Below are 27001 nucleotides of genomic sequence, written 5' to 3'. Positions count from 1 at the left end.
CTTTTATGGACAAGCTTGGGAATTCCGCTTCACATCTAGAGATTTAGCACCATATTCAGGCCTGCTTCTGTCATATGTCTTTTATACTGCCACAGAAATTTGAATGTTTTATAGTAGTGCTGTTCAATAAAAATATTTGCACTACAAGTGTGAGCCACATGTGTAATTTTAAATTTTTTGGTAACATTAAAATGGTAAAAAGAAAATGGCAGGATTCATTTTAATAATGTATTTTATTTAACTGAAGATATCTAAAACATTAGTTCAAGATACAGTCAATATAAAGCTGTTAATAAGATATTTGAAATCCAGTAGGTATTTTGTACTTAGATGCATTTCCAAGTGTGTTAGCTATGTTTTAAGGATTCAGAAGTCTGCTGTGTCAAACAGCTCTAAACGTTTCTGGATTAATGAGCGTTTTATTTTTTTAAGCTATCAGATTTATACAAATAATAACCAAGGCATGAGTTTTATTTGGACTGGGATTGTGTGCTGTTATAAAGAAAGGTTGAAACTCTGAAAGTCTCAGCGGTATCATGAAATTGTTTTTTAATAGTTTGAAATAATTAAATTTACTTATTTAAGATTTATTGATGTTTATTGGAAAGGCAGATAGAATTTATAGAGAGAAGGAAATACAGGCAGAAAAATCTTCCATCCATTGGTTTACGCCCCAAGTGGTCGCAATGGCCAGAGCTGAGCCAAAGCCAGGAACCCGGAGCTTCTTTCAGGTCACCCATGTGGGTGTAGGTTTCCAAGGCTTTGGGCTGTCCTCAGCTGCTTTCCCAGGCCACAGGCAGGGAGCTGGATGGGAAGTGGGGCAGCTGGGACATAAACTGGTGTCCATATGGGATTACAGCACTTACAAGGCAAGGATTTAGTCATTGAGCCTTTGCGCCGGGCCCAAAGTTAAATTTCTAGTTACTATTTACTGGTGTGGGAGAGTAGTTTAGGGTTGAAATAAAAGGAGATATGACGGGATTTTCTGATGGAGATCTCAGTAAAAAGAAAGGTTTATTTTAGAGAGATTTCTCAATGCTATGTAAACCTGTAGCTCATGTTCACTGAAATATGTTGTCACCTGTATTATGTGTTAAGAGGTGAAGGATATAATGTGTATTCTTTGCAAAATCTTAGCAAACATGGTTTTGATAATTCAAAGTGCAAGTCATTCTTGGGTTATAAAATATGAGAACATTAGTGTTTTTTAAGGAATTCTTTTGGTTGTTTACTCAGGAGTCAGTTTTTATTCATGGGTTAATTTAGTTGATTTTATAGAATTGCAGATTTCTTAGCAGGGACTGTTTTAGGTAGCTTGTAAGATGCTACTTCTTAGGCCTGGCGTGGTGGCCTAGCAGCTAAAGTACTTGCCTTGAATGAGCCAGGATCCCATATGGGTGCCAGTTCTAATCCCGGCAGCTCCACTTCCCATCCAGCTCCCTGTTTGTGGCCTAGGAAAGCAGTGGAGAATGGTCCTAAACCTTGGGACCCTGCACCTGCTTTGGAGACCAAGAAGAAGTTCCTGGCTCCTGGCTTTGAATTGGTGCAGTTGCAGCCATTGTGGTCACTTGGGGAGTGAATCATCGGATGGAAAATCTTCCTCTCTTTCCTCCTCTCTGTATATCTGACTTTATGATAAAAATAATAAAAAATAAATCTTCTAAAAAAGAAGATGCTATTATGGCACCGAGCATTGTAGTGTAGCAGGTAAAGCCACATCCTAGGATGCCTCATTGGTGACCCAACTGTTTCAGCTTAGCTCCCTGCTTATGTATCATGGAAATGCAGCACAAAATGACCCAAGTGCATGGCCCCTACCACCCACTTTGGAGACCTGGATGAAGGTCCTGGGTTCTGGCTTTGGCTAGGTCAAGCTTGGCCATTGAGTCGTCTGAGGAGTGAACCAACAGATGGAAAGTCTTTCTCTTTGTAACACTTACACACATCCCCACATGTATTTTAAAGATGCTACTGGGGATACCTGTAGCCTGTGTCAGAGTACCTGGGTTTGAGTTCTAGCTACCTTTAGGCCTGAGTTCAAGTCTCAGTTCTACTTCTGGTTTCACAGTCTTATTGATGTTTACTTAAGTGTTTATCTCTACCGTACATGTAGGAGACCTGAATTGAGTACCTGATGCCCAGCTTCATCTGGGCCAGTATAGCTCCAACCTTTATGGGCACTTGGACAGTGAAATAGCAGCTGGCATCTCTCTCTCTCTCTGTCTCTTTAAAGAAATCAGAAAAAAATTTCAGTAATACTTTAGCATGAACAGGTATCTTCCTACTTTTCTATTTTAGCATCTTAACGTCTAACTCAAATATGAATAACACTTGTTTTAATTAATGTGCCCTACCAAATCTCAGCGTATTATAATCTATCCTTGGTAGAGATAATTATAAAGCCTTCTTTCTTTCAAATCAGTACATATTTGTTCTCTATGATTTATATTCTAATTATGAATTATTTTCTCTAGATTAGTTTGATACTGATGCAAGGAAGAATTTTTTTTAATTGAATGTGTTCTCTTTTTCACATTTGAGAGGTAACGCTGGAGAGAGAAGCAGGAAGTGCGAGCTCCTATGGTTCAGTTCACTCCCTAAATGTCCACAAAGGATGACTTTGAGCTAAATTGGAAAAGCTGGGAGCCAGGAACTGAGTGCCTCCCAGAATCTGCATTACCAGGAAGCTGGAATTATGAGCCAGAGCTGCAAGTTGAACATAGGCTCTCTGATGCGGGTCATGAATGCCCTGACCAGGATCTTAGTGGTAGGCCAGACTCTCCTCCCACCCTGCTTTCTATTACCTCACTGATGGAATAAACAGTTTGACATTTATTACTGTATACTATTACAGTTCCTGTGCCAGATACTGAGAATAGAAGGGTGCTCAGAAGCAGCTCTCAAAATTCGGTCTCTTCAGGATGATTTTTATTTAGGAAATTTATATAATGACTCTGTTGAAAAGGCTTATTTTTAGTATTTTATAATTTAAAAAAAACTGTAAAAGCTTTGTAACTGCTTTTTCGTTATTTAAGTTCCTTGAGGGTATTTTTTTTTTTTCACATGCAGGAGGGAACATGACTGAGGACAGGAGATTGTCTTAAATATTCAGTGTTATAAGTCACAGTTAGAGTTCAACTTTAGAATTGCAGTGTGCTTGTTCTTATCTTAAAGTGTATATTTAACATGGCTTGCCTAGAAAGTCCTGTTTTACAAGGCTTGCTGGTTTGACTACTTTCGTGACCTGTACTTTTCAGGTGTTTTGCTGTTGTCACTGTACTTACGCTCAATTCTTACTTCGATGTTGAGCAAGTAAGTAGGTGTATCTTAAAAAGTGAACTACCTATCTTGTTGTTAGAGAACGAGAACGATGAAAATGTTTATTTGCTCTTACTGACTTTGAAAAACTAGAAAGTTACCTGTTATGTTTTCCAAGGCTTATGTTTGTAGGCGCTGAAGATACAGATTTTAAAATGGTGAAAGGAAAATGAAATTAGTATTTTTTTTCATTTTTAAAAATTAAGTAGTATTTACACGTGGTAAAATATTTAAAAGGAATAGTCTTTTCAAACCTGGTACTTCAGTAGCCTTATTCCTTTCCCTGTGGGCAGCTATCTTGGAAAACTATCTGGAGATAGCTTGTACATCCACGAGTAATTACATACTGTATCTCTATACCCTCTGTCCTCCCTTTTCTGGGAGTAAAAACCCACCTATCTTCTACTATATTATATATGCTTTTGTGTATTCTGCATTTATTGAAAAAAATTATATATTTGATTGGCAGGTTTACAGGGAGAAGGAGATGGACGAAGAGAGAGCAAGCTTCCATTCGCTCGTTCACTCTCCAAATGACCTCAATAGCTGAAGTTGAGCAAATTTGAAGCCAGGAGCCAGGAGCCTCTTCCGGGTCTCCCATGTGGGTGTAGTGCCCCAAGGCTTTGGGCCATCCTTGAGTGCTTTCCCAGGCCACAAGCAGGGAGCTGGGTGGGAAGTGGAGCAGCAGGAAATGAATCTGCAATCATATGGGATGCTGGCACTTAGAAGTGGAGGATCCAGCTGGCTGAGCCATTGCGCTGGCCTTCATGTTCTGCACTGTAAACTTAACGTTTCCCCTTGGAAATTGTTTTATATTATTGCCTCAAGAGTTCTTTCTTTTTTGCTGTTGCATCGTGAGACTATAGTTATTAAATCATTCAAATACTTAATAGAAGTAGCTATAGTTATACAGTGAATGAACAGTGTATCTCTTAATAAAATGATTTTAACTTTTGTTACGCTAAAGTGGATGCTTTTTATTATATGTTAGGAAAATATTGAAACAATTTTTTTGCTTTTTTTTTTTTTCAGATAATCAGAAAGATAAATGGAGTCTGAGCAGCTGTTCCATAGAGGATACTATAGAAACAGCTACAACAGTATAACAAGTGCAAGTAGTGATGAGGAACTTTTAGATGGAGCAGGTGTTATTATGGACTTTCAGACTTCTGAAGATGACAATTTGTTAGATGGTGATACAGTGGTTGGTAAGTTCCATGTTAAAACTCAATTTTTTAGTCGTGGGTATTTCATAATTTTTTTTGTTGAGGCTAGTTTTTGGCTTTAGTTTTTTGTTTTTTTTTTAACCTGAGATGGATCACATGACAACTAAATATTTTGATTTGTAAATTCCAGTGATATTTGTTATATACTTGAGTTTTGTTTTTTAAATTCATGTTTTCTTAACCTGTAGCCCAGTTACATTTAACATAATCACCAATACATCTGGTTTCAGGCCTGCTTATTGTTTTAGTCTCTTAGCAAGCATTTTCCTAGTTTCTGAGCCTATGCCCAGGGCTTTGAAGAATCATAAATATTTTTTAGGAGAAAAGCTACATTGAGTAAATTTTCTCATTCAAGTCCGCATTGCATTGGTGGTTTTGAACTTCACATTTTGTCTTCTTGACCTTTTGATGCTGTTTAAAGCTTCGGTCTTTACCAAACCTCCCGATTATAAACTCTACTTGGAAGCGGTAATTAGCTCAAGACAAAAATGATTGCTTTACTCCTTTTTGGAATCTTGGTGCCTCAGATTCTGATATCCTTAAATGTTATTTGGTTTAATAAATAAACAATGTATATTTCATTATTAGTAGTCCCTTATTGTGTGCATTAATGATACTTTTCCCCTATTTTGATGACATTGTGATAAATCAGAAAATCATGTTTGGTTTTGAAATCTTAAGTGTCAGGTGAAGTTAGTAGCAAGCATTATTTTTCTGTGTTTGAATAGATCTCTTTATTTGCAGAGGAAATGGAAGGAGATACCATTTAGCTTTTTTCTTCTTTGCCCACTGCCATCTTGTGGTGGTGATGTATTCACTGATAGTCATGGAAAGGGGAGTATGCCAAACATGATGGATGGAACAAGACTCAAAAAGGATCTTCTTGTGTTGTTCTTACAAGAAAGGGTGATTTTCATAGAACCCTACCAGAGGTGGGTCACATGCCTTCAATAATACTGATCACAAGCAAAGAGGAATAGGATTAGGATTGGTTAGGATAGTCGTTAAGTTCTTCCACAGAATTAGGAAAATTATCCATCAAACAAAATTAAGGTTCTTTTCTCAACATTGGCATTTTCTATATAGGTTCAAAGTTTTCCCTGCCACTACATCCGAAGTTACTGTAGCTGAAGATACAGCTGCAGAACAGCAATTGGCAACAACTAAAAACTGGGTGGCATAGACTGTAACTGTTATAACTCAAGAAAAAGAGGGTGCTATTTTGATACATCTTTAGAATTAGAAACATTGTTTTATACAATGGGAGATAAGGTATGAGGCATAACACTGAGAATATGTATTGTTTGTGAGATAGTGAATATGTATTTTTTATTATTTTTATTGGAAAGGCAGATCTACAGAGAGAAGGAGATACAGAGAGAAAGATCTGTCCTCTGTTTCACTCCCCAAGCAGCCGCAATGGCCAGAGCTGAGCTGATCCAGAACTAGAAACCAGAAACTTCTTCCAGGTCTCCCATGTGAGTGGGCCATCATCTGTTGTTTTCCCAGGCCACCCGGGGATTAGAATCGTTGCCCAGATGGGATCCTGGCATGTGCAAGGAGAAGACTTTAGCCACTAGGCTAAAGTGCCAGGCCCTTTGAATGTTCTTTTGAAAGATAGTGACAATTCCTGGGCCCCATGCGGTATCCTAGTGGTTAAGATCCTCACCTTGCATGTGCTGGAATCCCATACCAGTGCAAGTATGTATACCTGCTGCTCCGCTTTCCATACAGCCCCCTGCTTGTGGCCTGGGAAAGCAGCTGAGGATGGCCCAAAGCCTTGGGACCCTGCACCTGTGTGGGAGACTTGAAAGAGGCTCCTGGCTCCTGGCTTTGGACTGGCGCAGCTCTGGCTGTTGCAGCTGCTTGGGGAGTAAATCAGCAGACAGAGGAAGATCATTGTCTCTTCTCTCTGTATATCTGACTTACTAATAAAATGAAAATAAATCCTTTAAAAAAAAAGTTAGTGAAAATTATTTCTTTCAACATAGCTGATGTAGTCCCATTAACAGTAGCAGGTGGGGTCAGCACTATAGCATAGTAGACTAATCCTCTGCCTGCTGATGGTGGCATCCCAGAAGTGTATCAGTTTGTGTCTGACTGCTCCATTTCTGATCCAGAGCTCTGCTTATGGCCTGGGAGGGCAACAGAAGGTGGCTTAAGTCCTTTGACCCCTGTACCCATGTGGGAGACTGGAAAGAATCTTTTGGCTTCCATTTTCAGACCAGATTAGTTCTGAACATTGTGCCTATTTGGGGAATGAACCAGTGAATGGATGACCGTTCTCTCTGTCTCTCCTTCCCTCCATGTAAAATCTGCCTTTAAAGGGAAGTAATAAGAGTAATAAAACCAGTTAGAGAGTATCTTGGGAAAAGTGGAGAATTCAAATTGGGTATAGCATCATAGTCTATGATATCAAAGGCAAGAGCTCTCAGTTCTATTCGATATCTGGGGAGGATGGAAATAGGGAGTTAATACAGTAGTTGAATATTAAATACTTTGCAGTCGGCTTTTTTTTTTTTTTAGCATATCATCCTCATCCCCTAAAAGGACTGTTACTGGGAAAGTACCAATAATGTTCTTAGTTTATGTGTTTGAAGGAAGTCTGTGATGTTGAGTGGCTTTCAGGTTGGAGATCTGAATTTATGTCAGTGAACTAGCTCTGGAAACTTTGGCAAGTCACTTTGTCTCAGTTTTTTCCAGTGTAAAAAATAGTACAGGGCCCAGCATGATAATGTAGTGGTTAAAGTCCTCGCCTTGCACACGCTGGGATCCCATATGAGTGCCGGTTCTAATTCTGGCAGCTCCACTTCCCATCCAGCTCCCTGCTTGTGGCCTGAGAATGCAGGGAGAATGGCCCAAAGCCTTGGGACCCTGCACCCGCGTGGGAGACCAAGAAGAGATTCTGGCCTCCTGGTTTCAGATTGGCTCAGCTCTAGCTGTTGCATCTGCTTGGGGAGTGAACCATTAGACGGAAGATCTTCCTCTCTGTCTCTCCTCCTCTCTGTATATCTGGCTTTCCAATAAAAATAAATAAATCTTTAAAAAAAAATACAAAATTTATTGCTGTGCGAATTAAGTGTATGTAGACGTCTGTATATATCTATATAGTGTGTTACTTTGAAAGGCATACTGACAGAAGGAAGTTCAGAGAGAAAGAGATCCTTCAGCCATTGATTCACTTTCCAAATGGCTGTAACAGTTGCTCCGGGGCCAGGCTGAAGCCCAGAGACAGGAACTCCATTCAGGTCTGCCTTGTGAGTGGCAGGAGTCCATGTACTCAAGCCATCCTCCATTGCCTTCTCAGACATGTTAGCAAGGAGTTGGAAGTGGAGCAGCCAGGACTCAACAGCAGTGTAGTATGAGTTGCCACTGTTGCAGGTGGTGGCTTAACCTGCCCATAACTCCAACCCATGTATAGAACTTAACATATAAATGATTTATATAGAATCCATAGGAGAGTGGTTCATGGTGAGAACTTAGAAAACTGTATTTATATTTATTTGCAATTTCTTTTGTATGACTTTGCCTTTGAATATGTTAAACTCTGTTTTCCACCCTACTTTCATGTAAGATACTGCCTTTTACGTTGTCATTCTTGTCAGATGTCAGTAGATTTCTAATATTACTGAAGAGTATAGATTCAACTCTCAGATATGACAAGTGGATTTAGGCTATCAGAGAAACAACTTTATTTGTTTAACTCCACTGCCTCCTATAGTTACATGAATTGTTCATTGCATAGCTCCTATTTGAAAATAAATGTACTCTTGAAAATGGAGTCAGTTGGCATTCATGCATGCTGTGGTGGGTTAAACTGGTGCTTGGGATGCCTGCATCCCTTATCAAAGTGTGCAATTTGAGTTTTAGATGTGCTACATCTACTCTCCAGTTTGCTGCGAATGTACTTTGGAGGGAATGGAAGATGTCCCATGTTCTTGGGTCCCAGCCACACATGTGGGGAACCCAGATGGAGTTCCAGGCTTCTGGCTTCAGCCTGTTCTGACTTAGCCCTGGTTGCTACATGCATTTGGAGAGTGAACCAGAGAATGGAAGTCTCTCTCTCACTGTGCCTTTCAAGTAAATAAATACATCTTTAAAACAAAACAAAACAACCAAACCAAACCAAACCAAAACAACATCAACAAAGCATAATGGATTCAGTCTGTCAGAATAAACTATCATTTAAAAACTAGAATTTATCTTTGATGATGACTCATTATAAAATCAAAGATTTAAGCTACTGAAAAGCTGAAAACTTTAGACTTGGTATGCATTTATATTATCTAATTTGAGTTAGTCATTTTAAGAATTTAGATTCTTTGGAAAATGTGAAAATTTTCCTTGCAGGTAATAGGAAGGGAGGATCATATGGCTTTTGCCATAGTGAAAACGAAGCACATGACTTGATAAGTTCAACTTTGGAGCTATTCTTAGTTCTGACTTTGGGTGAAATAGAAGAAGTTACTGAAGTTGATGGAGTGAAAGCTAGTCAGCTCATCAGCTTTCAATAGTTAAATTTTGTTGGTGACATATGACATGATTATTTATTTATTTTTTAATTTATTCATTAATTACATTGTATTATGTGACACAGTTTCATAGGTACTGGGATTCTCACCACCCCTCCCCAAACCCTCTCCCCATGGTGGATTCCTCCACCTTGTTGCATAACCACAGTTCAAGTTCAGTTGAGATTCCCTCATTGCAAGCATATACCAAACATAGCGTCCAAAATTTTTGCTGATGGTATGTTGGAGCTTTTAATTGGTCGGGATGATACTCTGCTGGCTCTGCCTTCAAACCAGAGAGGGTCTCCCTAAGAAGCTGTTGAACCTGACTAGACATGATTATTTTAACAAGTTTTAAATTTAGGCCACTGTAGTGCTTGTTCTTGTCCTAAATGTTTGACAGTATATAGAATCACTCCTTGTTTTGTAGATTGTGTGTGTAGGCAGAGAGAAATGTGAGAGGGAAGATTGTATTGAAGAGCCCACTTGTAGTTATTTCAATTATTTTTCAATAGATAGCATTTTCTTTAGATTTATTTATTTACTTTTATTGGAAGGCCAGATACACAGAGAAAAGGAGACACAGAAAGATCCGGGACAGAAACTGATGTCTAGAAGGGATCCTGGCACCAGCAGGTTGGGGATTTAGCTACTAGGTCGTTGTGTTGGGGCCAACAGATAGCCTTAAAACAAACAAATAAACCAAACTGGTAAAATGCAAATGTAAGCTGTTGTAATTTTTTAAAGATCTTAGGGATTATCACAACTATGAATGGATCACAGAGATATTACATAGGTGATTACACTATTTCCTGTATACGCTGTGGGTATCATTTATCCAAAAGCATAGAAGTATGAAGCATGATAGAAGTGCTTCAAATTTTGGATTTTTTTTCAGATTTTGGAATATTTGCATTTGTGTTGTGGAGTATTTCGAATATGAGGGCCCAAATCTAAATATAAAATTAATCTATGTCTCATATATATACTTCATATACGTAATCTGATGATCATTGTTGAAGCTTCATTTGTTTTCACTTTATTTGAAAGGCATAAGTACATCTTCCATCCACTGATTAATTCCCCAAACCTCCCCCAAATGTCACAACTTCTGGTCTGGGCCAGGCTGAAGCCTCAATTCTGGAACTCAGTCTACTTATATCACACGTTCAATTGGGACCCACTCTGCTGCCTTCCACAATGCACGTTTTTAACAGGAAACTGGATCAGGAGTGGAATAGTTAGGATGCAAAGCTGGCCCTCCAATGTGGGATGCAGGCGTGTCATCAAGACTCAAGCACGCATTTTGTCTGCAACCCATTGTATGAAGTTAGGTATTTTTATTTATGGTGTCATGTCACCATTGAAAAGTTTTGGGTTTTGGAACATTTTGGATTTCAGATGTTGTTGCTTTTCTTTCTTATTTATTTAATTATTTTTTTTAAAAAATTTTTTTCTTTTTATTATATTGCATTATATGACACAGTTTTATAGGTACTGGGATTCCCCCCACCCCTCCCCAAACCCTCCCTCCATGGTAAATTCCTGCACCTTGCTGCATTGCCACAGTTCAAGTTCAGTTGAGATTCTTTCATTGCAAGCATATACCAAGCATAGAGTCCAGTATCTTTTTTTTTTTTAAAGATTTATTCATTTTATTATAGCCAGATATACACAGAGGAGGAGAGACAGAGAGGAAGATCTTCCGTCCAATGATTCACTCCCCAAGTGAGCTGCAACGGGCCAATGCGCGTCGATCCAATGCCGGGAACCTGGAACCTCCTCTGGGTCTCCCACGCGGGTGCAGTGTCCCAATGCATTGGGCCGTCCTCGACTCCTTTCCCAGGCCACAAGCAGGGAGCTGGACGGGAAGTGGAGCTGCCGGGATTAGAACCGGCGCCCATATGGGATCCCGGGGCTTTCAAGGCGAGGACTTTAGCCACTAGGCCACGCCGCCGGGCCCAGTCCAGTGTCTTATTGTCCAGATAAGTTCAACGGCTTGTTGGGGAGACCCTCTCTGTTCTGAAGGTAGAGCCGGCAGAGTATCATCCCGATCAATTAAAAGCCCCAACATAACATCAGCAACGATTTATAACGTTATGGAATTAGTGGACATAGTATTGAGTAACCGATATGTTTTAAAAAAAATGCAAGTTGTTAACCACATCCTGTGACTTCTTCATTGACATTTCGAGCTTTTCTCATACTTCTCGAGTTGAGTTGATTTTTTTTCAGGTCTTTCTCCTTGTCTTATAGATGGCCATTTGCTCCCTGAGTTTTGCATGTTTTTTCCTCTGTGTATGCTTGTGATACCCTCTTAAGAGAAGCCAATCATGTATGATTAGAACCCACCTTAATATTCTCACTTAAGAAGTGAGAATTCTTAAAAGTGATAATTTGTACCTTATTCCCCAATACAGTCACTTTCTGAGTAATAGAAGTGATGGCTTTACGGTATTAATTTGGACGGTACATAGTTTAGTCTGTAGTAGCAGATCTATGCAGATCTTTCTAGGGTTCATGTATTTTATTAGAAAAAATCAAGAGGGCATTTTTTCTCAAGATTTTTAGATTTACAAATTTGCTTGAAAGGCAGAGATGGATCAAGACAGGCCTTCCATACTCTGGTGCACTCCCCTTTGTCCCCTGTCCCAGGGCTGGGTCAATCAAGGAAGTGGGTTGTTCTCTGAAACTCATAAAATGAGTGCAGCCCTGCTGACACTGTGACATTGGATTGCTAGTCTGTAGTGCCATATGAAAAGAAGTTTGTTACACTAGCTTTGGGAAACTGATAGGAATACCTTGCTGTAATTGGAAAATGTGTTAACCTCACAGAGCCCCTAAAAAAACTCTCCGGATGTTAGAGTTTGTATGACTACAGATCAAACTGAACCCTACTATTGAGAATTCTTTTTTGGTGTAACCCAGCTGGCCAAATGTATACTGGGTAGCAGAATAAGGTGATTTATATTTAAGAGCAGAAGATGTATGTAAATTGTAAAGTCTGTATCTCAGTTTTCTTTAAGTGTTAATTTAACACACATGACCAAGAAAAATTGGAGGGATACATAACAAAATAATTTGTTTCTCTTGGTGACAAAATTAAAATATTTTTTTTCTTACTTTTTAAAAGTGTTTTTCAAGTTGTCAACAGTTTGACTGCAGTGTGGCTGGAATCTCAGCTTCTGGATCACTATAAAATATAGTTATCAGTGTAGGAAGATTGAACATACTTTGCTAACAGTTTTTAAAGTTAATTTATAACTTTTATGTATTTAACTTCACAGCGACTGAGTCTTCTTTAGTACTGACTTCCTAGGGCCTGACTGCTGTTCCTCCAGGTCTTTGTTGTACATGTTTCTGTGTAATACCCAAGTACTTTTCTCAAGTTGGCCCTCAGCCTCTCTAGGAATCCTTATCTTACTTCTCAAGGTGGGGGTAAGAGATATCCTGGTTGATAAACTGTGGTTTTTTTTTTAATTTTTAAAAAAAGATTTATTTTATTATAAAGTCAGATATACAGAGAGGAGGAGAGACAGAGAGGAACATCTTCTGTCTAATGTTTCACTCCCCAAGTGACCGCAACGGTGGTGCGCCGATCCGATGCTGGGAACCAGGAACCTCTTCCAGGTGTCCCACACGGGTGCAGAGTCCCAAGGCTTTAGGCCGTCCTCAACTGCTTTCCCAGGCCACAAGCAGGGAGCTGGATGGGAAGTGGAGCTGCCGGAAGTAGAACCGGCGCCCACATGAGATCCCGGGGCGTTGAAGGTGAGGACTTTAGCTGCTAGGCCACGCCGCTGGGCCCAATAAACTGTGTTTCTACTGTGTTGGCTCTCTTTACTTTATTCTTGTCTTCTTTTTAGCCCACTCTCCTATAATAAGCCAGACAGTTTTTTTCTTTCTTAGTGGAATTTTAGTAATCCCTGTTGGTCTTATGTTGTTCTAAGTTCATAATATAGTTTAAGTTGATCCATTATGATTTAACTGCACATTCTGATTCAGTCTGAGCGATCTTGTTTTCCTTATTTCCAGGCTCTGTAGGGAAGCAATGTTAGTGCACCCTAGGCAGCCACATTTGTTGTTCACTTATCCTCCTTTCTTAACAGTGACTAATGAATACATTGGCAGGCACACAGTAGGAGCTCATTCAAAGTTTGCTATTTTATAAAATGTTCATCCACTTAGCATATTAGCTCAGCACATTTTATAGCCTTTAGCAGTCTTTTTCTTAAAAATTTTTTGAAAGATTTATTTTTTTATTGGAAAGACAGATTTAGAGAGAGATGTATTCTATCTGCTGGTTCATTCCACAAGTGGCCACAGTGGTCAGAGCTGAGCTGATCTGAAACCAGGAACCAGAAGCTTCCTCTGGATTTCCTATATAGTGCTGCTTTTTCAGGCCCTAAGCAGGGAGCTGGGTGGGAAGTGGAGCAGCTGGGACAGGAGCTGTCATCCATATTGGATGCTGGTGCTGCAGGCGGAGGATTAGCCTATTATGCTACTGTGCTGGCCCTGAGAAAAGTTTTGATTTAACTGAACACTCATGAAGTTGGTAGAATATTTACTGGAGTAGCGTGAGTTATGTCACTCCTGTATATTTGTAACTATATAGACAGAGACACACCTGCATACTCCAGCAGGAAAAGCAGTGTGCTTGACTGAAGGAGAAAAGCTACAGAAGGTAATGGCTGTTCTAATACCCAACTGCCTGATAGTAACCGTTGCCATCACTTCTGTTACTTCATTTTCCTATCTGGAAAGGAATATGATAAAAGTAATAGTGGTATTGGGCAAAAGAATCTTTGTGGCAATTTTCATTGAGCTCAGGTTTAACTTGCATTTATTTTCTTGATCCATCAAAAGATTATATCATGCTGTTCAGATACATTATCCTGGATTCTTAGCAATCTATGGTTAACTTCAGAACTTATGACTTGAACTGGTTTGTAAAAATGAATGAGTCTGGAACAGAGAAAACAAAAGATGGGTCTGGAGTATCTTGCAGCATCAGAAGTAAGGAAGAAGTGCTAGAGGACGAAGGGATGGAACCATGTAAGTGGGAAACAGGAGTTAACCTGAAAGCAAGAGTTCTTTTGTCAAAGCTGGATTAATCAAAGCAGTAAATTTAAGGATGTAGTGTGAATTATAACCTAAAGTCTAAAAAGAACCCATAACAGACCAAAAAATATTGAAGAAATACATATGGCAAAAGAGACAAATCTCCCTTTTAAAATAATACAATGTATATATCCTTGTGTAGAAGCTTAGTTTTTACCTCCTTCTTCCTCAAAAACAGTGTTGATTTAGTGACTCATTACCAAGGAATAAGGAAAAACAATAAAAAAGGTAACTTTATAGTGAAGAAACATGGCCAGCATGTTATTAGCAACCAAAGGATGATCATTAGTATCACCAGTGATGTAAAATGGATATCATGTATCCCGGATATGCGATATGATGAACATGCCACCTTTCTGGTATTCTTTCAAAGATTTCCTAGTCGCAATAGCAAGGAACTGGATGGGAAGTGGAGCAGCCAGGATTTGAAGTCACATCCAAATGGGAAGCTGGCATTGCTGGGGTAGCCTAACTTGGCTGTGCGTAATGCCAGCACTGCCTGAGTGTTTTTTATGTGACATATTGTTTGAGATGATGTTGTTTAAGCTTTAAAGATATTGGGTATTTTTTGGTTTTGATTTTTAAAAAGTGAGCATTTTGTGATGTTTGTGAAAAAAAGTCTTCATATAGTTAAACCATGTGATATATTGTTCTGGTAACTAGGCAGCCAAGCAGTGAATTAAAACTTTCTGTGGGTGTGAAGTAGAAATTCTGCAAAACCATTTTTTTCTTTTGAATTTATTTTCTGGCTCCTCATTTCTTAGAATTCCCATCTCTTCTTTCTTAGTGCTATAATGGCTTTACAGCTAATGGTGCAGTTTGTGTTGATTGCTCTTGAAACTTTCACTATGTCTTCTCTCTGCCCTTTTTACCTTCCTGTTGTTTTTCTTAGGTGAGAATAACTGAATTAAAGTTAGAATATAGTGCCAAACAGTATGTCCAAATGTAAGTGTGAGGCAGCTATACTTAGGACAATAAGTCACAGTTGTTAACCTGCCACTTCTAGCAATGTATTTAGTTTGAAGAATAAGGGTATGATTTTTATTAATGTGTTTCTCAAGTGATTTTATTGGTAAAATTATGTAAAACATTTATTACTGAAATCTTAAAAATATAGAGAAAGGCATTGTGGCCTTCTTGTTCTCATCATTTATCTTAAATAATGATCATTCATAGCTAACTATTTCTTCCTGTCCTTGCTTATTTTGAAGTAAATCTGAAATTTCATATTCCATATAGGTAGATAGGTATTTCATTGTAAATCTCAAAAAGATCAAGATTTCTTTTAAAGACTGTTATACCTAAATATGAGTAATTCCTTAAAATCAAACATCTCACATCTTGCTAATTGCTTGATTAAAATTTATACATCAGAATTGTTTGATATCTCTGTTAAGTCATTTTTCCCCTTGTAAGTTCTTCTTACTCCTCTCCCCTTTTGATTTTTTGAAGAAATTAGACCTTTGAGCACCCGCCACTATGTGTGTGGACTGGATAGAGTAGGGTTGGTTGGATTAACTAGGCTTCAATGCCCATTGACATGTACGAGAGCTAAATGGAATGTGGGACAGACTGAACAAGTCTGTGGTACATAGTGGCAGGCATGGGAACCAGGGTAGGGGGCAGGCCTGGTGGGGCTTTTGGGGAGTCGCCCTGACTAGGCTGAAGCTCCCACAGGTTTGCGGGAGGGCAGAGTATGAAGTGGGCAGGAGTGGGCTGGACTGCAACACCCCATTGGTTCAAGTGGAAGACAGGGCTGGAAACATAACTGACCCAGCAATTGCAGCCATCAGCATGTGCATAAGGTGATTGGGGCGATTGGACGGTGCCAGACCTTGTACTGGCAAGCACACACAAGAATCAGGTCTGGGATCACCTCAGACAAAAGTTTTTCTTGGGATCCCTCCAACTGAACTGCTGATCTCAGAACCCCAACCATGAAGAGACTGTGTCAGCGAGTGGATTCTGAAGAGATTTTATCGTGATTGTAACAGCGAGATTGGCAGCAATTCAGAACTGTTGAACTATCAAAACTGCTTGAGCGGGACCCTCGGAGCATGCCCCACAATGGGGACCTGGGATGGTGGGAGGCTGGGTGTGGCTGCTTTCCTTGTCTCTCTCCTTCCCCCAGATACAGGGGGAGAAATGATATTAGTGTGGAAACAATGGTCTTACCCACTTTCCTATAATCTTTGACCCTTTGTGCCCTAATCAACTATGTAAGATTATCAAGATAAAAAGAATATTAAAAAGAAAGAAATTAGGCCTTTGAGGCATCAACATTGTGGCAGAGTGGATCAAGTGATCATGTCCCTTGTGAGAGCTGGCATCCCATGAGGGGTGGTTCATAAGTCACACTGGCATCCCATATGGCAGTCAAGTCCTGGCTGCTCCGTTTCAAATCCAGCTCCTCGCTAGTATACCTGGGAAGGCACTGGAGTCCTGGCTAGAGTTCAGCCATGATAGCTGTCTGGAGAATGAAGCAGTAGGTGAAAAATCTCTCTCTCATTCTTTCTGTTTCTCACTTTCAAAGAAAGAGGGTTTTTTTGTTTGTTTGTTTTGTTTTGGTAGGATATTAGGTGATTGGCTTCCTAATTTGTTTTTTAGCTTTTCTGATTGCATTCCTTTGGTGTTATTTAACATCCCTCTCTGTGTTTGTATTTACTGTAATTTGGAAGTTAGATCCAAAGTTCATTTTTCTTTTCTTTATTTAGGTTTAAGTGTTACAGATTCAAGATTGAACTATTGTCATATATTTTGCCTCACTCATTTACAGATAGGGAAGAGATAAGGAAGTACATGCCAAATAGATTGTGGTTTATCCAGAATGTGATATGAAGTTGAAATTATAATCGTGGTGGCATTTGTAAGTTGATACAGCCTTTGCTCTGAAATTTTCAGTTCCTTTTTGTGTGTTATCATGTCAGTGGTTTTGGTTGCTCAGAGGATCCAGCCTGAATATTTTTCCTGGAGCTATGCGCAGGAATTTTAGAATTTGCCTTCCGCTCTCCTTCCACTTCAGCCCCGTCCTCACCCTCACTGTAATGATTTTATTGGCCCTGTAAGACGGAATCTATGTCAAAGTGTATTTGCCACACCTTCTATATATGCTGTCTGTTTCCAGATGTAGTTAGAAGGTATTTTAAGCTGAGCAATGATTGTGTCTCCTGAAAGTGGTGCCTGTGGGTCCTGTAAATATGAGAGATGTGTTTAGAAATTGTAAAAAAAGTTCATATTTTGGTTTCAAGAATAATGTCTTTAAAAATAATTAAAACTGTTTGGAACTGTATAAACAATGTACCCCTTCTTCCCACTTCTAGCTCATTCCTCAGTGATAAGAATTATTGGATTTGACTGATCTCATTCTAAATTTTTTGCATAAAAATGCAAATCTGTATATTCACCGGTTTTGATTCACATGTGGCTACGAAATATTTGTATTTTTGTTGCCAAAGAACCCCTTAGATTAATTGGAAATGTTGTTATAGGATCCCAAATGTGTGTCAGCTTTTTGAAAATGCTGGAAGCCAGTCATTAACATGGAGCAAGAAGCTGGGTACCTATTGCTTAATTCCTGAGTTAGAGGTAAAGGTTCCTTCAGATTGAAATTGGAGCTGAGAGGTATGTGTTCAGCTTGTGTCCAAGTTCGAGGTTGGTCAGAGATGCTCATGACCTTCCTTTGATTCCATGCTCTTAAATGTTTATGATGGCCAGGTGAGTTTCAGTTGCTCTGTGGCCAGGGTGTGGGGTTACATCTAGTGGCAGGTACCATCTACACCAGATCTGGCATTTCCTTGTCTATACCTGGAATTCCCTTAAACAGACTCCTTTGGGCAGTACTGGTCTACAAGTTTTTGTCTTTTGGATAAGCCTATGACTTCTGTAGTCTGTTGATTAGAACCTTGTAGGGCCAGCTGTACCGCTCTCTTCATTCAGTGAATTACTTTTGATAAAAGACTGGCAAGGCGACATTGCAGTAAGACAGATAAGAGGGTGGGTGTTGTCTCTTCAAGGGCACATTCCTGTAGGGGACATTCTTAGAGGAGTTCAACCTTTTGCAATTGTTGTCTGTGTGTTTTACTGGGACTTTATTGTAATCCTCTTTAGCTATTAGTGCTAGCCACCGTTGTTATGAGTTACCAGTTTTGGGTCAGGAAGAACAAGATTCAGAAACCTTATTGATAGATCTTTATTTTATGTTAAGGCATGAAAGAAAATAGTTATGACAAATCATTTATACATGCCACACAATATATATTTTTAGAGAAATCTTGTAGTTTGAGAATATACCAAAGAACCATAAATGTCTATATTATGTGTTGAATTAGCTCTTTTAAACAAACTTCTCCTGGTCTTATATTATGTAAAATTTATTTATTTGAAAGAGTAGGGGCAGTAATCTCCCATCTGCTGATTTGCTACTCAGATGCCCAAAATAGCCAGTGCTGACACAATCCCATGCTGGGATATGAGAACTCAGTGTAGGTCTCCCACACAGGAGGTCAGGGATTCAAGTGGTTGAACCATTACATGCCATTTCCCAGGGTGTACATTAGCACAGAGTCAGGACTGAAATCTACTTGGATGTGGAATGTGGGTGGAGTCCTCCTGCCAAGTCCTAAATGCCCTCTTTCCTGGAATTAGAAAAAGAATTTGTCAACCTGCTTTTCAGTAATACATGTTAATAACTACAATCAGGATTAGACAGAATATTCCTGTGCCAGTAATTCTATTCTTATCCAAAAGACAAAAACCTATCGATAAGTGCTGCCCAAAGGAGAATTGTTAGCCCTGTCTTATGCTATGTTTATGAGGTTCAAATACAGAAACTTCATGTAACGTATACAATTGTGAAAATTCTTGACAACTAAAATGTACTTAAGTGAATGAAGTAGAATTGCTCTTTTTCTTGTCTTCTGAGTTCTTTTTCCTTCCTTCAGCTGTAATTGTCATATAATTTCTTGTAAATTCTTTGACTTTTAGTGGACCTTAGAAGTTGCGTAACTTCTAAGTTATTGCATTGAATTGAAGCAGTACTTAAGAAAACATTTTGCAGGACTCCTAAGTTTATGGAATTGGCTTTTACTTTTGCTGAACAGCGCTTTTTTCTTTAGTGGCACTGCCTAATAGGCGTTTGAGGAAGAGAAAATGTAAAGGAATCACCTCAGAGGTATCTGTAAAACTCTGAGCTATGAGCTTACGTATGTGTGTCAGTGTGTCTTGGAATTATGCTTACATTATCCTGTAAGAATTTCTAGCAGTGATACAATGGTGTACTTCATTTTCAGAGTTTTTAGTGAAAGTTGTTTTTAAAAGCATCAAATCTTTGAAAAATAGAAAGAAAGATCTAATCAATCTTTTTTGCAAAGTTGCCTTACACCACAGGTTAGTTGGTATGTTGATACTTTTTTTTCCTACTTAAAAGCAATAATTTTCTTACTGAATAGTTCCTGAAGGAAGGAAATAAGAGGCTGCTGGACAGGATTAGTGAGTGAGATAAAACACTATTCACTTCCTGATTATTCAGGAGTGCTTTTTATTTCTTCTTCTTTTTTTTTTAATCCTCAGTAGGAACCTTCTGTACATTTGAGATGAATAGACTAGTTCTATTAGAATTAGAATTATTAGAAACTAATTCTCTGGAGAACTCTTTGAAATGTTCTAGTTTTTAATCATAATTACTCCTACCATTACTGTATAAAGTTAGTACTTATATTACAAATTCTCTACCTTATTAGAGTGTTGTTCCTGTTTTCTTGTTAGAAAATATAAAAGGGCATTGTCTACCTCTAGAATTTCCTTTCTACATTTCTATGTTACTTTGTTTCCGTATATTTATCTAAAAATCAAAAAGAAAGAATGTTCCTATTGTTTCATTTCTGTTCCTACTCAGGCTATAGAAGCTACCTTGTGAATGGTTTAAAATTCTCAAACCAGTTTTGTGTGTTATACTTGGAGCTTAGTCATCATCTTACGTAGCAGGACCTGATTAAGAAGGCTATTCTGCCTCTAAGCCTTGCCTGATTGTAGCCACTAGCAACCAGGCTGCAATAATTTCCCTTTGATGACATCATTCACTGTGGAAGAACCCAGTTGCTTCAGCGTGTGGAACTACAGTTCCAACCCACATCAAATATGGCATCTCCCTTGCCTGCTGCAGCAGGGCTGGAAGAAATGCCACTGTCTTCTTAAACTAGCAGGCTTTTTCTCTTTCCTTTTTTTTTTTTTTCCTTTTAAAAAATTCCAATCATGGATTCTTCTTCTGATCCCTACTTGCCTTATGACGGGGGAGGAGACAATATTCCCCTGAGGGAATTACATCAAAGAGGTAATACCATCCCCTTGCTATGAATCCTCTTTTGGTATGTTTTGCATGCGGCTGGGCGGGTCTCTAGTTTAAAGAGGTTCTTGTTTGTCTTTTAAATACTGCAGTAGGTTGTTGCCTGCCCAGGCTGTTTAGCAGAGGGGAATATGCAAGCGTCAGAACCGGCGCTATAGTGCCTGATTGTTTTCTCTGTGCAGATTAGTACTGCTTCAGATCACATCGGCCTCCGACTCCATCTTCTGTGAGAAAATCCTCTTTCTGTTTAACCACAAAAATGAATTAATCTGCTTTTACAGCTAACCGAAGTTGTGTCAGTTGGCACCCAAAGAGTCATCATGTTTTTCGTCTTTCAGAAAACTTATGTTTCCTTTAAAGAGAAATCAAGTGTCTGTGTACTCTTATATTTTACCTGCTGCCAGTTACTTTGTAGATTTTATACCGCAAAATAAATTTGTAGTGAAAGTTTGGTTTACATTTGAGAACATTAAAAAATGACAATAAAGATGAACACATTTTTATGTTAATATTTTTCATCTAATATGCATTTCAGGTATCTTGTGAAATTTGATATGATGAAATACATTTAGTCAACTTGTACACATTACAAGTAAATAGGAGTCAGTAAATGAAATATGGAAAAGCACCCAGTGCAGATGTGAATCTTGGCAGACATTGCTTGTATGTTGCTTAGACTGCTGGTTTTTCATTTTCTTAAATTGATTATTCCAAAAATAGACTGACATTTGCTACTGTGGAAAACAATTGAACTTTACAAGCCATATAGTTATGAATTACTTTGTGATATTATAAACTTTATGGCTTAATGTAAACTTTATGAAGTAAATAAGGAAGTCATGATTTACTTGAACATTTTTACTCCATTTTATGAGTACTTCCAGTATGCTTTGTATTCTGATGACATTGATTTAAAACTATTAACGTCTTGCAATTTTAAAGTTTTAATGAAGTCGACACCTGTTTTGGTTGTGTTGTATCTGCTTGATACTATTTTAGCCTCTGAAAAGTTGTAATATTTATCTTGTGATGTTCTATAATTAGAAAAGGTTTCTTTATGTTTTGAAAAACAATTTTATGCAGATGGTTTTATATATTGTGCTTTTGCTTATAGTGTTGCCTTTATGAAATTTCAATATGTTGTGTTAGAACATTTGGGGAAACACCTAAAAGCATAAAGAAGAAAATAATTTCTTATCTCCCCGCTGAGAATTTGTCTTTTAATTTTAGTTCTTACTATTGTGACGATAGGTTCTGGTTTTTTTTTTTTTTTTGATCATATCTAGATCATCAGTTTTCTGCCAGGAATTTCCTTGAACCGGAAACCAGGTGAATGAGTAGTGACGGTTCAAATGTCATATTTTCTGATAATCAGTGATTAAACTGTGAAACAGGCCAGGCTGAGTTTTCTCTGACCATTACAACATCGATTTGTTAATAATGAGAAGCCACGAGACCTGAGCTTGAGAAATTCAAATTCCTTTGGAGAATCTATGGCAGAACTTATAGATCTCTGTTTAACGAACGCAGTAAAATAAGCCAAACTTAAGTGAGAGTCAGCATGATTACTGGTAATTACCATAACGCAGTGTTTTTATTTGTGTTGCATTTACATAAATGAGCACGTAGGAATTGTGCTTAAGGTCAGACCTATATTCCTGGCACATTAGATAGACTCTGTATCACTTCATGAGGCCTAGCCTATTAATGTGTTAGCGTTATTTAAAAGTAGCACTGTGTATTTGTAGTACAGATCATTACCAGGTTTGCTTGACTGTACTGTATTACCTGAAACATACTGTAGTATCCTGATATCTATGGGTAAGAGATGGTTTGTTTTCCATAATTTATGAGCCATTGTAGTTGTAGGTCAACACAAAGAACTGGTGGTGTGAAGGTAGGCAGCTAACATTAATCAAGAGAGCCAAGCACCTTTCCTGGGAGGACAAAACTTCAGTGATGAGAAATAGATTTTTAGTGTGATAGTGAAGGGACGGACAAATACAGCATAAAATTGTAAATAGTATCAATAAAGTAAATGTGTTTGTGTTTATTAAATCCGTAAGTGTTAGAGCAAGCAATTACCTTTGATAAATTAAACTTAATACTCCATTGCTTTTTCTAGGTAAGATAGTTAGTAATGAAGCTTGTTACTTTAATGAATAATATAGAGGATGGAAGCATATGTAGATTAAAAATAGAATTAGTCAATATTTTTTGATAAATTGGAAAATAAGATAATATTTTGGAAATAGTCATCTTTGCAATGAAGTTTCCTGTGTAGAAATAGGAAGGCTGCCTCACTGAACAACTCTTTCTTTCTTAGCAGAAATTTAAAAATGAGCTAAGTTTATTTGGATTGTTGAGTTTTATATGCAGCTCTCAGTCATTTCTTTGTAATTTTTAAAGTGATTTGAGGGGTTGAATTCTTTTCTTCTGTCAACCCTTTTGGGCCTCGAACCTTCATATATTCTGTGAAGGGTCTTAAAACTGAATATTTTATTCAAAGTGTTTCTGGAGCTTGTGTGTGTGTGTGTGTGTGTGTCACTATTGTAGACACTGTAGAGAGTATGGTTGGGAATAAGAGCAACAGTAGTAATGACTATTGGTAGAATTTTGGTGTTTGTCAGAAACTCAGGTGCTTTAAATGTATCAAATCATCTTAATTTCTTATCACAACTTGTGTATTAGATCCTGTTACAGTTTCTGTTGTTTCAGTTGCCCAAACTGAGATAAAGAAATGTAAAGCAAAGGTTAGGACTCCATTCAAATGTTTAGCTTCTGTTATGAGGATATAATGCATCTTACTGTGTGTAGATTTCTGAAATAAGTTTGAAGATAAATAGTGGCAGAAGGCTTCCCAAGTTGAAAACAATGAAATAAAACCCCAAGGAAATTAATCAGTTTCAGTGAATCTTATGGATACATGTTCTGTGAGATTTTAGAGGGAGAAGAGATAAAATTCTTTTTGACAAGTGTTATTAAAATAGGATTTTTTTCAAGTACATCCAGGAATATGATAGGACAGTGTTGCTGGCAGATAGTGGAGTGAATATTGCCCCGAGGAGAGCAAATGTGTTGTATGTTGTTCACTAAACAATTTCGATATAACAAAACCAACCCGGTAGTTTTGTTGTGAGTCAGTAAAGACAATAGTACAGAAAGATAAAATGTGCCAGATTCTAATGGGGTCATAACCACAAAGGGGCAGCCTTGCTTTGCCTTTGAAATAACAGGCTAGGATAGTATTCTTTCAAATTTTCACTTGAAGTTATTTCTTGATATTCAGCAGGTAGATGATACATTTAAATAAAGCTTACTCATTTTAAAAAAATTATTTATTTTTATTGTAAAGTCAGATTTACAGAGAGAGAAACAGAAAGATCTTCCATCTGCTGGTTCACTCCCCAAGTGGCTGCAGTCAGAGCGGAGCTGATCTGAATCTAGGAGCCATGAGCTTCTTCCAGGTTTCTCCCACACGGATGCAGGTTCCCCCCACACGGATGCAGGTTCCCAAGGCTTTGGGCTTTCCCAGGCCACAAGCAGGGAGCTGGAAGGGAAGTGGAGCAGTGGGGATATGAGCCTGCGCTCCTATGGGATCAGTGCACATGCAAGGCAAGAACTTTAGCTACTAGGCTACTGTGCCAGACCCAGCTTTCTTATTCTTGTACACATAGATGAATTTGTTCACTTTTCTTCTCTCCCCGAAGTGTCAGTAGTGTTTTTAGTAGCAGTAGTTTTTGCATGCTACTTGGAAATCGTGGTGTTGAGTTATACAAGAGACATTGTCTGTAGGCTCTTTGTTAAGTCATTTTAGGACTCAAATTCTGTTGCGTTTCTCTTATCCATTTTTCAAGCAGAAAGTTAAGCCTGTTTCTAAAAGCTGATCCATCTAAGTGTCTAATTAAAAGAACAAATAATGGTCCTTTACTGGTGTTAGACATTCTTTATATATGTATTTTTAATTTTTTCCTTTTTTTTCATTAATTCTTTATATTCTACAACAGTAGTGTAAAACAGGACATTGCCATTACGTTTATTTTACATACGGGACTTGTGGCTTGCAGGGTTAAACGCTGCTTGTGTTGTTGACACCCTGTGTAAGGAGGGCTGGTTCAAGTCCCATCTATTTGGCTTCCTGCTAATAGACCTGGGAAGGCAGTGGAGAATGACCCAAGTACTTTGGCTCCTGCCACCCAGCTGAGAGACCTGTCTTTTGAGTCTGGTCAGTTAGACTTGGCTGTTGAGGCTGTTTGGGGAATGAACCAATAGATAGAAGATCTCTCTTTCTCTCTGTCTGCCCTTCCCTCTGGCTTTCAAATAAATAAGTAGACCATTTTAAGAACCGTATTTATTTTACCTACAGAATCTAAATTTAAAATTTTTAGTAAAATCTTTTACTGTTCCTAGCTGTATTTTCCTAGATTATACTTTACTGTGATTAATTTTATACCATCTTGTGGTTTGCAGTAAACATTGTGTATCAAGATCCCAAAATATGATGTGATTTCCTGTAAATATTGATTAAGTTAATGATTCTGGCTATTTTCCCAGCATTGAGATTTTCTGCATTGTACTTACATAAATATCTAAAATTATACTTTAACGTTTTGTTTTGTTTTTCAGTTAATTTAATTCCCAGATTTCAAGTTTGGTTTTGTTTTGTTTTCCAGTTAGTTTAATTCCCAGATTTTTTTTTAGGCAATCCTTTACAACTCTGCTAGTTGAAATTAGTTAATTTCACAAATACTGTGAATTTTTTATCATCTTATATGCGGGGATAATAAATGAACCTGGAATTTGTTTCTGTTATACAGCCATCCTGATACCTATTTTATTATCTTTAACAAATAATGTGGCTTTTTATTTGGGGATGACAATAGAACATAAAAGAAAACTGTGGATTGGGTGATGGCTTCAGCATTCCTAATGATTGTATCTTTGGTCAGCTTCATTGGAATTTGATATGAACTTCCAAGTTTCTCCAGTTTAAATTGTTATATGTGACTGTGTGTGTCAAAAAAATTGAGACCATCATATACTTCATTTGCACTGTCTTATTTAGTTCATTTTCGTTAGCTACCATTGCTCTTGATAGTATTTTTAAAAAGAAGATTTGTTTCAAAGGCAGAGTTAAAGAAACAGGGAGAGACACAGAGGGAAAGAGAGATGTTTTATCCATTGTCTTACTCCACAGTGGATGCAACAGCCAGGTGGGCCAGGCAGATGCCAAGAGCCAGGAGCTGCGCATGGCTCTCCCAAGTGAGTAGCTCGGACCCATGTGCTTGGGCCATCTTCTGCTGCTTTCCTGGGTGCATGAGCAGGGATTTAGACTGGAAACGTAGTAGCTGGGCTCCAGATAGTACCCATATGGAATGGTGTTGTTTTAGGCTAGCAACCTATCCTATATCACAATGCCAGCCCCCCAAAGTTAGCTTTTTTAGTTTTAATTTTTTTTTTTTTGAGAGGCACTATTATGAGAGAGAGAGGGAGAGGAAGGGAGAGACACATACATAGAGATAGAGGGAGATCTTGTATATGCTGGTTCTCTGCCAAATGGCTGCATTGGCCAGATCTGGGCTGGTACAAAGCCAGAAGTTAGGAGTATTTTTGGATCTCCACTGTAGGGTACAAGGACTCAAGCATGTGCGCCGCCCTCCACTGCTTTCCCAGGCACATTACCAGGGAGCTAGATAGAAAGTAGAACAGCCAGGACTCATATCAGTGCCCACAATGGATGCTGGCATTTCAGGCTTGTCCTCACTATCAATTTTTACCATTTACTTTTCCCCTCCAGTACCAGGACGACAATTTCTTATCAGTAAGGGCCCAGATGGAGAAAGAATATATTCAGTAGGGACTAGGCTTCCTGATCTTAGTTTAGAGAAGCAACTACATTGTCTGGAAGTACTTAGAACTTTGAGTCTTGCCCTCCTTCTTTCATCATTTTTTAAAAGAATATGCATGTATTTTACGTTTGTATGAGAACTGTAATCTGTATTGTGAACTTCAGTGATTAAGATCAAGATCATTACTCCTAGTTTTTGGAGATTAATCTCAGAGCTAGTAAATTGCAGTCTTACTAAAGAACTACATATCCCTTTTTTTTGTTTGTTTTTACATGCAAAACAATATTTCCTTTGATGAGAAATTTACTGAGGAACTTAGTTTAAATTTTAGTAATTGTTAAAAATTCAATAAGTACATGTTAAGGGTTAATGGTTGGGTATATAAAGGTTTTTTCTTTAATGGATGAGCATATAGCTTCATTAATGTTTGCTTTTTTCTAATTTCAGTCTTTTTTCAAGCTGAAGGTTTAAAAGAATGTTTGTCTTGAAATCAGTTTGGTTGTGGCCAATATTTTAAAACAGAAAGAAAATAGGAAGTAAAATATGTACTAAGTAGTAAGAATATTTTGTTTCTGAACTTTAACTCCACCTGGGAGCACTCTTACACACAATGTCAAAAAGAAATGCTTCTTGTTATGA

The 27001-nt window shown here is 38.2% G+C and overlaps 1 protein-coding gene across 6 annotated transcripts in view; it reads left to right on the top strand.

Annotated features, from left to right (window-relative positions):
* The window catches only part of CLCN3 (chloride voltage-gated channel 3), an 89418-nt gene that overhangs the window by 7615 nt on the left and 54802 nt on the right, over nt 1-27001 (top strand). For 3 of the 6 annotated variants that reach the window (XM_058670000.1, XM_004579050.4, XM_004579052.4), the window contains exon 2: nt 4351-4526. In XM_058670000.1, the coding sequence (XP_058525983.1) occupies nt 4367-4526 (160 nt within the window). In that variant the 5' untranslated portion in view covers nt 4351-4366. Of the gene's footprint in view, nt 1-4350; nt 4527-20126; nt 20502-20695; nt 20740-27001 lie in introns of those variants that run through there. The other 3 variants (XM_058670001.1, XM_004579051.4, XM_004579053.4) reach the window with 3 other exon arrangements.

This window comes from Ochotona princeps, chromosome 11 (genome assembly GCF_030435755.1).
Source record: "Ochotona princeps isolate mOchPri1 chromosome 11, mOchPri1.hap1, whole genome shotgun sequence".
Taxonomy (NCBI): Eukaryota; Metazoa; Chordata; class Mammalia; order Lagomorpha; family Ochotonidae; genus Ochotona; species Ochotona princeps.
Note: the sequence above shows the minus strand (reverse complement) of the source record. Positions and strands in the feature narration are given on the sequence as shown.